Source organism: Sinohyriopsis cumingii, chromosome 19, assembly GCF_028554795.1.
Source record: "Sinohyriopsis cumingii isolate HCF-2022 chromosome 19, ASM2855479v2, whole genome shotgun sequence".
Taxonomy (NCBI): Eukaryota; Metazoa; Mollusca; class Bivalvia; order Unionida; family Unionidae; genus Sinohyriopsis; species Sinohyriopsis cumingii.
In genome coordinates, this window is record NC_142979.1 from 48,000,967 (window position 1) to 48,016,291 (window position 15,325).

The 15,325-nt window shown below is 34.8% G+C and overlaps 1 protein-coding gene across 1 annotated transcript in view; it reads right to left on the minus strand.

Annotated features, from left to right (window-relative positions):
* Window positions 1-15,325, minus strand: part of LOC149775655 (protein mono-ADP-ribosyltransferase PARP4-like) — a 126,873-nt gene that overhangs the window by 33,474 nt on the left and 78,074 nt on the right. Inside the window, exons 24-30 of the mRNA XM_089943841.1 lie at window positions 14,193-14,363; window positions 10,992-11,072; window positions 8,756-8,836; window positions 6,670-6,771; window positions 5,570-5,677; window positions 2,862-3,008; window positions 964-1,051 (exon numbers count right to left, since the gene is read on the minus strand). Coding sequence (XP_089799967.1) covers window positions 964-1,051; window positions 2,862-3,008; window positions 5,570-5,677; window positions 6,670-6,771; window positions 8,756-8,836; window positions 10,992-11,072; window positions 14,193-14,363 — 778 coding nt within the window. The remainder of the gene's footprint in view (window positions 1-963; window positions 1,052-2,861; window positions 3,009-5,569; window positions 5,678-6,669; window positions 6,772-8,755; window positions 8,837-10,991; window positions 11,073-14,192; window positions 14,364-15,325) is intronic.

The window sequence follows — 15,325 nt, forward strand, 5'->3', positions numbered from 1 at the left end:
GAAATTATTAATTTAGTGGGACTGGTTGAAGTGATATTATAAATTTAGTGGGAATGGTTGAAGTGAAATTACTAATTGAGTTGGACTCGTTGAAGTGAAATTATAAATTTAGTGGGACTGGTTGAAGTGAAATTATAAATTTAGTGGGACTGGTTGAAGTGAAATTATAAAGACTGGCTGGGAACATCAGCTCCAATATCTAAAATGGAAGAGGACATGGCTAATTTAAGGGTGGTGCCAGGTTTGAGATCTGACCCACTGGTACATTTTTGGTACTGTTGCACATAAATGTTCACATTTTAAATCACTAACCTGTGAATTAAGACACAAGGTGAGTAAGAGCATGTAATAAAATAAAAAGAAGAAGTCATTAAGAAAATACTTGCCGATTTGAAAACCACTCAAACTAATACAAAATAACAGAATTCATACAGCTTTAGAAGCATAAATTCCAGAATATTTTAAGGACTTTTCTTAAAAATCAAGCATATCTATGATTTCAAGGATCTGTTAGAGAAAGACTACTGATTTTTTAAAAAGTAGATCACTATTTTTCATGGGTAATAATTTTCATGGCTTTGTGGCTGCTACAAACCAAATATGAAGACCCAACAAACAATTTTTCTTCTGTGGAAATAATAGGACCCCTTTCCCAAACCATAAATTTAAATCTTGCATAAAATGTAATTTCCGAACAACCACATAAAAGAAACCCATGAAAATACCATGTATACTCAGATAGAAATCAATTCCAACTTTAAACACACATCCTGATCTACAGTCACATAATATGCTAGCAGATCCAGTTCTATCTTGTTTGTTCTACTTAATGCTCTTAACAAACTACAGAGACACAGAAATACCCACACATCATGTACTAGCAGACCTGGGTCTGTGCAGTTTGCAGCTGGACTCGATTTATATGTGAGCACATATGGCATTCATAGTATATGATGGCATTACCAATGATGTGAGGTTTAACTTGTGCCAGAACCGCTTTCACATCTTCCGATCCATTCTGACTGCAGAAATGATTCAGTGTTGAGTAAACCTTAAGCAAGATACAAATATGATATTAAACATCACTTGGGTATAGACTCATACTCATTTCTTTGATTAAGCCAACTTAGAATCTGTCTTTCAAAATTACAAACTGGAATATTTGTCTTGTTCTACATAGTTCCTAGCTATAATTCAAAAGAATCTTATCACCAAATCCATCCAGACTGTCCAGTATTGTAACATTTTTCACAAATAGCAATTCCAAAAATTCATTATGTATTTATGAACAGACTTTCAGAACAGAAATAAAAATGTTTATGGGGTTTTCCATAAATTATAACCCCTATGGTATCTGGTAGTAACACATGGGGTTTTCCATGAATTATAACCCCTATGGTATCTGGTAGTAACACATGGGGTTTTCCAAGAATTATAACCCCTATGGTATCTGGTAGTAACACATGGGGTTTTCCATGAATTATAACTCCTATGGTATCTGGTAGTAACACAGGTTTTTCTGCCAATTATTATGCCATGGAGAAATCACTTTGCCCGACTGCCACTTAGGTTGGCAGAAAACATTTAGCTCCATTCAGATAAGAGTATTAGCTGGGAGGGCTGAAATTGTGAGGTAGTAGTAGTTCTTCTAAAGTATTATGATTGGGCAATGTATTCAAAGAATAAATGACACATCAGATATAAGGAACTTTAAATAATAGATTGCACTGAGCTAGCATTTTATTTATTTTACCCTACATCACCAACTTTAACAAACTCATACATTGCATTGCTCTCTTAATATATTTGACTTACCCATGGGTAATTGCATTCCAAACAAGAGCTTGCCTGAAACAAATTTGGGCTTGTCTCAGGAGTCAGTCAAGTGTATTTGTGAGTGTGATTGGGTTTTTTAACAGCTTTAACAATTTTCAGTCATATCACTACGAATTCTGCACTGTGGCAGTTAATAGTGATGTCTAGCACTGGGACATCATGCTGCAGACATGTAACATTATGTCCCACCCAGTCACATGATCCTGATACCAATCTGACCAGTCCTAACACTAACCTCTTAATGCTGATAGCCAAGTGAGGCAGCTGCCAGTACCCTTATTATAAGTCTTTGGTATGTCTCAGCTGGGGTTCAAACCCACAACCTCCCACATCCAAGGTAGGCGCTCTAATCACTTAGGCCACTGGAGCAGTTGAGTGGATTTGTAAATCACTGGTATAGACATCTGTGGAGTTTTAATAATAGATCATATGTGTTACCTTTGTACATGATATGGTCATTTTGGTAGTATTACTAGTAAATCACCCATCTTAACTGTGCCCATGGTATAGCATCTGTAGGTAGTATTTTAAAAAATGTAGGTCATCAGGTCACTCACATTTATTTTGTTACATGTTACATAAAAAGACTGTGGTAATTACTTTGTGCCATTTTCAGACATTTGTTGAAATCATGAGGAAATGCAGCTTTATCAAGCAAACACAATATTAAACATTTATGCAATGACATGTCATCTCCTCAAGCACAACTCACAATATTGGCACTAATGTTTGCTATTCTCACATTTATGTCAATAAAAGACAGAATTTTTGGAGGTCCTACAAAATTTCCAATTGAAATCAGTCCTACAGAATTCCCAATTGTAATGGGTCCTATAGAATTTCTGATTGTAATGGGTCCATCTCCATTCTCAATCATTCAGAAAAGTTAAAATCACGTGAAGAATAACTGAAGATTTTGAAAAGTGAGAATTCCTTTCACTCTGCAGTAGTCATGTTCTTTATCTTCAACATTTGTCACAATCTAACTTGAGCATTATTATTATTATTATTACTATTATTCAAACCTCTTTGGCTAGATCTTTGTTTTCATGGAGACTGGATTCCTCTAGAAGGTCTCCTATGGAGGCATAGATCTCCTCTGCTCTGTTCATTGAAAAACCCTCTGCAATTTTCCCCTTTTGTAGCAATCCCCTAATTGTATCTTCTGGACTCTGAAAAGAAGGCCAAAACATTTTCCAAGAAATGTTGTAGATGTACACACAAACAAAAATATGCACAACAAAAATATAACTGGACACTCACAGACAGTAAAATTTCCTATTCCTATCATTTCCAAAGGGCGACTATGCAATAATCAGAGCTACCTTTCATCATTCCAAAATACAGAGAGCCATTGTGGCTTAGAGGTTGAGGTGCAGGGCTGATGACTTACAGGATGAAAGAACTATATTTAATCATGCCAATATATCCAATCAAGGTGGCTCAGTGGTTAATGCATTAGACTTGTGACCAGATGTGTGCAGGTTCAATTTCCACCATTGATTCAGACCAGATAGGCTACTGTAGTGGGTCCTTGTTTAAGACAAATAACATGTCTCAGAATGATATAACCTTTTCTTTGTTGCTGTGACACAGAACACCAAACCAAATAATTCCTGTTATCTCAGGTCCCAGTTATTACGTCAATGATTTTTTGATACCTCCAATGTAAACACTATAACTGGGTTTAACTGTAGAGTATAAATGGTCATGAAACTTATTGTTTTACTCATACTCCAATTTTCACCAGGGTTTAAAACTAACTTAGCATACAAATTTTGTGTGAAACTCATGGAAGGTTAGTCATTATTTTATGCTCTGAAGTCCACAACTGGGTTGTCTTGGTTTTAATGGCACTTTTTTGTTTGTTATATCATGCTAAGGAAATGTGGGCTAAATACCTTTCCTATGGACATGCCTAGGCAGCTGACTCTGGCTGGCTTGGGTGGGTACTGAACCTGATACCGTTTAATTATAAGTCTGATACTCTACCAGCTGAGATCATGCAAAACATTTCAGTTATCTGTATTTTCTTTCTGTGTTGTGCTTTGAGTACACATGAAAACCATATCCTGAAACGATTCAACAGTATTCCTTGGTCAATCTTAACTCTTTTGAGAGTTGTTATGACCTAACATTTCCCAACAATTCAGCTGTTCAGGGTTTGTTTTCAAACAAAGGAAAACATATGTACCATGTTTCCCTGAAGTCAGTTGCAGAGTTGAGTTACTGTCCAAAAATGAAATGTGATGGTTGAGTAAGCTGTAGAGTTTTAGTTACTGTACAGAAATGAAATGCAAGGGTGATGTACATTTTCAGAAACACTACCAATTTCCAAATTTATTGGGATTTTTCTAATATAAAAGGATTAAAATATTATATGTGCCAAGTTTTGTTGAAATCAGTATAACAGAGGTTAAGCAATGGTCTGAAATAAAATGGAAAATTGAAATCTGGTTTTAATAATAGTAACTATCATGTTCTTGTGGTTATACTCACCCACCCCAAAAAGAGGGGGAAAAAACAATTAGGGTTTTTCTTGGGCAAAAGAGAAATAAATGTACAAAGTATCATACACATGCATAGTACACAGCTCAAGTTATTATCTGGAAATGAAATGCAATAGTCAAATCTACTTTTAGAGTCAGTGACCCTGACCATGAAGCCGCTGACCCCAAGACAAGATTTTTTTTTCATGTGGAAAAATAAGTGTCCTAAATTTGTTGCATTATGTTATCTAGAACTTATTTAAAGTATAAAGTTATGATCTGGAAATGAAATGAAAGGCAAAACCTATTTTCTGTAACAGGGCTTTGACCTTGGAGCTTCTTGATCCCGAACAAAATATGACTTTAACTTAGACTAAGGAAAAAACATGCACAAAGCAAGGTGTATTAAAAAAAAAATCACTCAAGTATGGGGAACATACGTACTAAACTGCACTTCAATCTGTTCAATACAACTTAAGTTCTCTAGCATATAATCGATACCTTGACGCTATTGGTCCAAAAATCAGCAGGGTTCTTCCATGGAATAAATTGGCAAATTGTGGTGAAATCTGGCCACTAAAACATAATCATTCAGAAATAAATGCTACGGCAAACTGTATTTTCAGCAACAGTGACCTAGACCTTAAAACAATTGGGTTCTTACTTGGGCTCAGGAAACATATTTAATAAGTTCCATATAAATATTCTCACTAGGACTCAAGTTATGATCCATAAACTAAAGCAGAATCCTGTACAACCACTCACCAAAACCAAACTGATGATGGTAAACTACATTATCTAGTCAATGTCTGTTGCATTTTGTTATCCAAAACTTATGTTATCACCCATGAGGCTATTTTTAACAATAGTGACTTTGACCTTGAAGCTACTGCCCTCATAATCAAGCTAGTTTATTCTGGGAGTGAATAAAACAACTGTACCAAATTTTGTTGAATTCTGCAATTGAGAACATATGTTACCATCTGGAAATTAAAAAAACCAAGACAAAACGTATTTGTTACAACAACAGGGTTTTTACTTGGTTTAACCATCTGCATTTAAAAGATAAAATGCTTTCCATACCAGGACATAAAGTTTGCCAGCTGTCTACTTAGAATATGAACAAGGGATGACTCATAAACAAGCAAGGAGAGAGAGAAGGAGAGAGAGAGAGAGAGAGAGAGACACAGACATAGAGAGACAGAGTGAGGGACATACAAACTGAATGTAACAAAAGATAATACCATTTCATCAAAATCATCAGCATTTTCCCACTGCATGTATGGTAGAATATCAACCTTTTCTAGGGCAACTAAGTCTGCAACAGAAGGTCCATCATGTTTCTCTTCATCCTAAAAGAATAACCAAATACTGAAATTTATAAAGCTTCATAAAGTAATGAGGGGTTATCAAAACAATATGTATATATGCAGTAGTGTTTCATAGCACCCTTGCACAACTAGGGCTACATGGTCATAGTAAAGTTTGAAAAATGTAATAATGAAAAATTGCACAAAACTTTGGGCAGATAAACCCATCCAAATAAATGTAAACATGAAGTAGAACAAGATCAAATATTAAAAGAAATAAAATTATGTTAATAGGTATATACAAATAAACAATAAAGATAATGCAGGTAAAATCCTTCAAACAGCAAATTTTTCAGTAAATTATGTTTCTCCAAGAATACTTCCAGTAACCCAATCATGCTAACTTTAGGAAGAAGCTCCACTACTTCTCAAATCAGCGACTGTGTAAAGATGAATGGAAGATTTTGTCATTCCAATCTATTTAAAATAAACAAAGGGAAGAAACTCTTCCCAAACAATTACTCTTACCTCCCATCACCAGCTCTAGTTGTTTACTTAGTTTTAGCTTGGGTGAAATGTCAAAGAGAATGCTCACATTTGCAGAAAGGTGTGTGAGGGTTTAATAGTAATGTAGTCAGGTAAGTATTCTTGGGGAAACATAATTTACCTTTCTCCTTTAAGTACACTCCACAATATCTACATGACATGTTTAGCCAGATACATTGTACCACAATATATACATCACATATTTAGCCAGAAACAGTGCACCACAATATCTACATGACATGTTAAGCCAGATACACTGTACCACAATATCTACATGACATGTTTAGCCAGATACACTGTACCACAATATCTACATGACATGTTTAGCAAGTTACACTGTACCACAATATCTACATGACATGTTTAGCCAGACACACTGTACCACAACATCTACATGACATGTTAAGCCAGATACACTGTACCACAATATCAATATAAAATTAATCTTGAATAAAACCTCTTTAGATCCTGCAGCTGTGAAAACCTACCTCTTCTCTCTCTTCAACAGCCACAAAACTCGTGTAAGGTGTAACTATGGAATATTCCTTACTCAACTCAATAATGGTCTGTTTTCTCTCTGATTTTAACATCTGTAAATAGAGAGGATACATACATGCATAAAAGGATGTACTATAACAAATCCTACTGACAATATTATATGAATTTGCAATATACAAAGTTCTATATTCTTAAAAAAATAAAAACATTTTAATTCTTAAATGCACTGAATTAGTCTTCTTTACAAAAATGATATATTTTAGATTAACAGAATCAAAAACATATGAACAAAATATTTTAAACAATGGTTACTGCAAAAATCATATCATTCATAAACATTCAATTACATAAAACACTTTTGCACAGATGACTTTAATAAGATGCAAGAAACCTTGTTTTAATGTAAGATTTGTTCGGATTGCACAACATGTTTCTTAACTTTTTTTCACCCTTACCTTCTGACAAAAATTATGTGTAACATGGCAACCAACTTGTGCTGTTTGAACAACAGAGTATCCTAATACAAGATTCCCAACTTGGAGTATCATGAAAACAGAGTATCCTAACCTACAGATAATAATTATTTTACAAGACACCCAACTTCTGCTATTTTGAAACAGAGTATCGTAACCTTCTGGCAATAACTTTACAAGACACTGACCTTGGGCTATCCTGAAAACCAAGTATCCTAAACTATTGACAACAATTATTTTACAAGACACCCATCATGGGCTACACTGACAACCGAGCATTATAACCTATTGACCACAATTATTTTTACAAGACACACACCTTGGGCTATCCTGACAATAGAGTATCCTAACCTATTGACAACAATTATTCTACAAGAAGCCCACCTTGGCCTAACCTGACAACAGAGTATCCTAACCTGCTGACAACACTTATTTTACAAGACACCCACCTTGGCCAAACCTGACAACAGAGTATCCTAATCTACTGACAACACTTATTTTACATGACATCTAACTTGGGCTATCCTGACAACAGAGTATCCTAACCTACTGACACTTAATTACAAATCACCCACCTTGGACTATCCTTACAACATGCTGACAACAATTATTTTACAAGATACCTACCTTGGACTAATCCGACAGCAGAGTATCCTAACCTACTGACAACAATTATTTTACAAGACACCTACCTTGGGCTATCCTGACAACTGTTTCCTAACCTACTGACAACAATTATTGTACAAGACACCTAACTTGGGATATCCTGACAACAGAGTATTCTAACCTATTGACAACAATTATTTAACAAGACACCTACCTTGGACTATCCTGACAACAGAGTATCCTAACCTACTGACAATTAATTACAAATCACCCACCTTGGGCTATCCTTACAACAAAGTATATTAACATGCTGACAACAATTATTTTACAAAGATACCTACCTTGGGCTAATCTGACAGCAGATTATCCTAACCTACTGACAACAATTATTTTACAAGACACCTACCTTGGGCTATCCTGACAACTGTTTCCTAACCTACTGACAACAATTATTGTACAAGACACCTAACTTGGGCTATCCTGACAACATCGTATTCTAACCTACTGACCACAATTATTTACAAGACACCTATCTTGGGCTATCCTGACAACAGAGTATCCTAACCTAATGACAACAATTATTTTACAAGACACCCACCTTAAGCTTTTCTGACAACAGAGTAATATGGCCACTGTGTTTTGTGCACTTTTCATTTTGTACCAGTTTTCATGGATCTCATTCATTTTGCAAACCAAAAATTTAAAGTCCCAATAAATAATTATGTTCACATGAAAACAATAGGACCTCATCCTCAATCCATCAATTTAAGTAATGCCAAAAATGCCATTGCACAAACCTGAAAACTGAAACCCACAAAAAGTACAAAAAGCATTCCCGGCATTTTTTGTATCATCATCATTACTTATCTATTGTAATGATAATCATTTTCAATGCTATATTTGACATTAGCATTGTTGTTGCTGTTCTTCTTTTTCTTATTTTACTTCTCTTTCATCTCACCTACTCAATACAATAGATATATGTCTGTCTACAAACCTGATGAAGTATCCTATCACCATCTAAAATTCCATTTTCAAAATCTCGGATCACTGCACGAGCAGTCAACTGGTGAAGCATCTGACAGAATAAAATGTATGAAAACAAATTTATACAAGCTTATCATTTTTGAGAACCAAAGGCAACTTAATTACATGCTTCCATTTTAATTATATTAATTTGTCATGAATAGTTCACATGGTGTGAATGTATATTGCTTTTAATTATATTAATCATCATGAATAGTTCACATAGGGTGAATGTATATTGCTTTAAAAAATATTAATCATCAAGAATAATTCACATAGTGTGAATGTATATTACTTTTAATTATATTAATCATCATGAATAGTTCACACAGTGTGAAAAGTATATTGCTTTTAATTATATTAATCATCATGAATAGTTCACATAGTATATTGCAAAATGTTCTAATAAGACTCAGCAGCTGATGTGTACTAATTAAAAGTGTTTTAGGTGTGATTTGAATCATTTTGTAAACTTTGGATGATACAAATATCATGTGGGTCAGCATCTCTTGGCATCAACAATTTCCCATTCCAACTAGCCAGCACAACTAAAATAAGTAAAATTTCATGTAAATAGCCTGTTTTTTTATAGTTAGAAGGACAATTTGAATTTCTGCAAAACTTTACCCCTTATTTATATTTGCTGGGCTAGTATAGTGAAAACTACAATTGTTGCCCCCCTTATCTACAAACAAGTATTTGTAAAACTTCCTTGATGAATGCAAGATTAAAACTGTGATAGAATGCTTGTTTGCTTGTTCTAGGGCCCAAACAACCAATCAAAAGTTTAATCATTCATGTCAAGTGGAATTACTCAGATATGTAAACAGCTGTCAACCTGAAAAGATGTACATCATGACAAGTGCTATGAAAACTCTACCAGAGGTGCTTCTTTTACTGCAACAAGCACTAAAGATTAACAGTTAAATACAAATTGTGTATTTTTTCTAGATCAATAAATCCTGTCTCAACTTTCTTTCATTTTCAAATTTTCATGAGAAGAAAAATATATGTAAGCAATGTAAATATGTAATTAAAATCTCATGGTACAGTTCAGATTTCACTGTAATTTAAGAAAAAAGTATAACTTTTAATAGACTCAAATGTGAGTGTCCAACTTATGACTGCGTCTCTATCATTTGCTGCTATAGTATAATTCTTTGTGTTTAAATGGTAAAAAAGGGGTCATTATAAAAAATAACAAGAAATTTAGCTAATACAGGGTCTACAGAATTTTACTGTGACCAAAAGTTGGCAGAGATGAATAGGCCCTGTGTAAAATTTCTTATAAAGCCTACTTTACAATAACATAATTGTTAGACTTGACTGTAATGCAGTATGCAATTCTTGAATCAGGCAGTAAAGAAGGATGTAACATTATACTCAGCTGATTATTAAAAAATCTTGTTTTTTACTACTGGCCTCATTACAAATCCTTGGACAGTAATATAGGCCCACTTCTAGTGTATACCATACATACCTGCTTATATGTTGAGTTCATCTGCAAATGAGATATACCCTGATCTGCTGTCACATAATGTGCAAGCAGATCAGGGTCTATCTATTTCTTCTACTGATTGATCCTAACAAACTGCACAGACTCAGATCTACTGGCACATTATGCAATAGTAGATATGATTCTGAGCAGTTTGCACCTGGACTTGTAAGCAGGTATATATGGTAGGTCTTTTGAATAGGCTTAAAAAAATGCACTGAGATCAGAGCCAAGATGACTGACTTTGGATCTGTAACAAGGTCACTAGGAAACAACATGTGAATAATATAACAGTCTTGACCGCAGCAAATGTTATTTTGATACCATTCATGTCGCCTTCACTTTGAACCCATGTTCAAGTAATCTTCCCTATATCCTTCACTTTTAACCCTGCATCCTTCACTTTTTACCCAGTATCCTTCATGCTTAACCCATGTTACAGTAATACTTGATATCTTCCACGTATCCTTCCCTTTTAACCCCTGTTGCAGTAATAATTGATATCTTCCATGCCCTTTTACAAAACAACCTGGTGACAATCTATTGGGGCAATCAAGTAGCAACAAATAACAAAACATTTAAATAATGCCACAAAAGTTGATTTTAAACAATTTGAAGGGTTTAACGACATCAGACTCCTTTGTTTTACATTTTTCAACCTTCATTGCATGCAAGATAATGATGTTAAACCTGTAAATACCCATATACTGACCTGACCATCTGTAATATTCAACTCAGCTGTGGAGACCTGAGTAGAGATCTCTTGGCCATTTACTTTTGCACGCAATACAGCCTGAATAAAATGAAAATAAATGGAAGATATCATAAAAAATATTGTGTTACAAATCTATGGTCTTAAACTAAGTACACCACTCCCTTGATAACTCACGTACATCGGGGTCCAGAAACAATGACCGCACTATAAGTGAGGCGCGAGTTATCGAGGGACCTATAAAATAAGCCCAAAACCAATAAAGTGATCGACGACGACATAAAGGAAAAATAACGGGGTGGGGTGGGGGGGAAGGCAGATTATAGTGTTGAATACTCACTTTATAATCCTGCTCAGATTAACTGTGAATAAATATCTCTTCATAACGGTGTACTTTATTTATTATTTCCTCATAGGGCAACATTAATTTCAGGATAAATTACAGTATATTGAAGCGATAATCGAAAACATTATTCCATGTGGTTTCTGTTCGCTTAACATGTGTACCACTTCATACATTGTGTACTACATCACTAATTTTTATGTTGAATTGGATACATTCTAGTTTTATTGTTTGATCCAAATTAGACGTTTTTTTATATACAAAAGATCGACTCTTTTCAAGAAACAGTGTCGATCGAACGATAGATAGATTTGAATGCGATATAAGTAAAATGGAAAATAAAAAAACAAGGGTTAATCAGTACTAACATATTTAATTGGTCTACAAATTTAAAACAATGTAAATTAGAACAAGTTAATACTTGCCGTTCATGCCACGCTTGACAAATATCAATTCACTTTTTGAAAAAATCAGTTAATTTTTTTGTGTGTGTTACTCCTTGGTTTCTTTGCCACCGAGCAAAATCCCTCAGATTTCTGCATGAGCTTTACGTAGTCAACATTTTGGGTCTCCAGCCACCTTATGGCAATATCAAAATGTTTGATTGCTTTCTGTGCAGAGGGGGGAGGTGGTGCAACATCTGCATCTGCATCACTTTCAACACTTGTGGTACTCCAGTTAGAATCGTCTTCTGCTTCAAATTTGTTCATTATAGAATTATTGTTTCATCTGACATGTATTCGGCTGTGGGGCAATCATTGTACTCCAGTTAGAATCGTCTTCTGCTGCAAATTTGTTCGTTATAGAATTAATTATTGTTTCAACTGACATGTATTCGGCTGTGGGGCAATCATTGTCAGCACAAATCCACTCCTCCATATCATCAAGAGAAACGCCCATCTCAGGACCACGAGTCTGTACGAATTTCTCCCAAACAGCCTCGGCATTAATGACATCAGTTTCACTGAAACCTTCGAAGTCACTATCATCGTCGCTGTCTCTGTTACTGTTTTGCTTTACGTCAAAGGCAGCTCCAATACCCTTAATCCAGCACCTAAGGTCTCTTGTAATCAATTTTTTAATGCAACAAACACTTCCCCAAGTTGTTGATCAAAACAAAGCCGGCATGTAATTAGGTTCTCACAGAAGTACTCATGAGTTTCGATGTGACGGTCGATTGACTCTTTTCATGTTTTCAATGAACAGAATATGTTGTGATTATAATGTTTACACTGAAAAGGAATTAAAGGATTAGAATGTGACTTTCACACAGGAAGACGTTTAACTGGTGTTTATTTCATTCTCTGTTGCCACCTGTTAGCATTTACCAGAAGTTTTCACTGATTGCTATTTCACCAGACTGTTTATTTACAGTATACTGACAACTGTTTATCATAAAAACTTACATAATATATGATATCTTGAAACAGAGATCTCGCTAGGATTTTAAAACTGGGTCTTTCTGCCTCTGAATTCAATCACTAAATATCAGTACATTTTCTCACCTGGCTGCCAGTCAAAGCCTTTGAACTAGCCGCCTAGCTATTGCATCATGTTCTTTTTTTTATGTACTCTCATAAAATGGCAACATGTATGTACATCAAAGAGTCTTTCAGTCACTGAATTCTGTCATTGTAAATATCAGCACAGTTAACTCATCAACACATTTTCCCATAAAGCTGGTGGCTGAAACAGGACCGGCAAATCTTTGAATTTTCCCGCACACCTATTACATGCGTATGGAGGACTCCTGCCTCAGTGATTCTCTGCGTCCCAGATCAAAAATTGGCGTCCAAATAAGCGTAATTAAGCATTTTCGAGATCTCTGAAATTAATTCTTATTTAGAACTTGCAAATTTCAAAATATGGATTATATTTTTAAGGGCATTAATCACCATTTTCGATGATAAAACGAGCAATGTATCAAGGTTTAATTTATCAATTCTTATCGTAATCTGTTCATGTTCAGCATATTTTAAAGATATTTTAAATACATTTTCTCTGGAAAAAAATCGGGAGCCAAGACAGACACCGCGTTATAAGCGGGATCGCGAGTTATCCGGGCGCGAGTTATTGAGGGAGCGGTGTAGCAGAAAAGCAAAAACCAAAAATATTGTAAAATTCAGCAAATAATTTTTTTCCATAGAATACAAAAGTGAAAATTTAGAAACAACTTACAGTATTGTGAACTAAATCCCAAACAATCCAAAAAGTTCTATCGCACATCCACATGTATAGAGCATTCAGAATGAATTCCAGTGGTGTTCCAAATGAATTCCAATCCTGAGTGTCCTACTGTGACAATAATATTAAATGTTCTGATGTGCTAACAATCTTGATGTATTACAGTGATGTAATGCAGAACATCCTTGAATCAATTCACAATAATTCCAAAATAGTGATTTAATCCTAAAGTCAATGAGCACTTTGTAACATAAATGAATAATTCATTGCACTTCGCTATACAAAGCAGGGATGATGAGTAACTGATAGGGTTCTTCCTTACTCCAACTGAATGCCTTCCAAAACGTTTGGTAACTGTAGATGGTGCACAACTGAAGCTATTGTGTGGAAACAAAATTGATAACAAACCAACAGACTGAGAGAAATCTGAACAATATAATAACGGGATACATTCTGGCTTGTGGATAGCATATGAAAATATGAAATCAAATTTGAGTTTAAGAATAGATAGCAGGCATATAAATGACAGCTAAAAAGTGCAACGTACATATAAATAGATGATAGACACATAGACTTAAGAGAAAGTCTAACTAGATAGATAGAATATTCTAGTATAATATTACTTTCCATTTGAGAAAGGAGATTATTATTTTTTTTTACCCTGCATTTCTTACCTGCATACAGTTTGGGACAAAGCCATAAACAACTTGTCTACAACCACTGAATATACTGGGAATACTACTTGGGGCCTGAAGAGGATTTGAAGCCTTTTCATTTCCCTGTATCCAATCGACACTGACTTCCATCAACCTAGGTTGGGATGCCTGCTCCAGCTGAGATGTTACCTGTAATTAGAGCAAAGGTAAATTTGATACAGTAAAACCCATCTTGAGGAATTACCAGTGGAATGTGATAAATATGGTCCCATAAGATGGGTAGTTATTTAATGGATGTATCTGCAGTTATCTGATTTACTGGTCTTTTTGAAAAGACAGTTGTTTAAGACAGATAATTGTTTAATGGAGGTGCCCATTAACAAGTAGATCTGACTGGTTTTCATTCTGAAACAGTCTTACATCCCTTGAAATAAAGTTTATGCTATTTTCCTTTTTGTCTTTGACCATCCCTTAATAAAATTACTATGGAGGAAAATGTAATTTGATTAATTTTCATTGACAATGGCCTTGAATATCAAACCAGATTCTTTTTATCCCAACTTCTGGAGGATACACATTTAGTTTGGCATGATGGTATTTGAGTTTTATTTATCGTGGTTTAAAATAGTTGGAGTGCATGGATATGATTTGGATCAAAAAGATATACTTATGGTTCACAAACCTGATGGACTAATTTTTAAATTTTCAAAACATAATAAAAGGATATAGTCAATATCCACAACATTCTTCATGTGAGAAGATGATTTATATGTAGCTGACCAAAATGTCAAGAGAAAATCAATCTGAAGGATTATGGTAAAACCAATTTTGGGGTTAAAATAGGCTTCTTTGATAATAATTAACTTTCATAGGAACACATCCATTACCATGCAAATCCAGCTCTCATAAGCTCTTTTTTAGCATCAAAGTCCTACAAGTTGTCAACTCACTAACTTCAAGCCTGAAGTGATACAAGAGTGAAAGGGCCACTCCCTGCTGTAATCCCAAAATGAAGGCAGGAGGTGGGCACCCTGTCATTCAAGGCTGCATAAATTCTGATCACAGTCCCTGATGCTGAATCTGCATGGGAATACCCACTACAAACCATGAAAATCAGAACTTTTTGTAGCAACAGCGAGTGTATTGTCAAC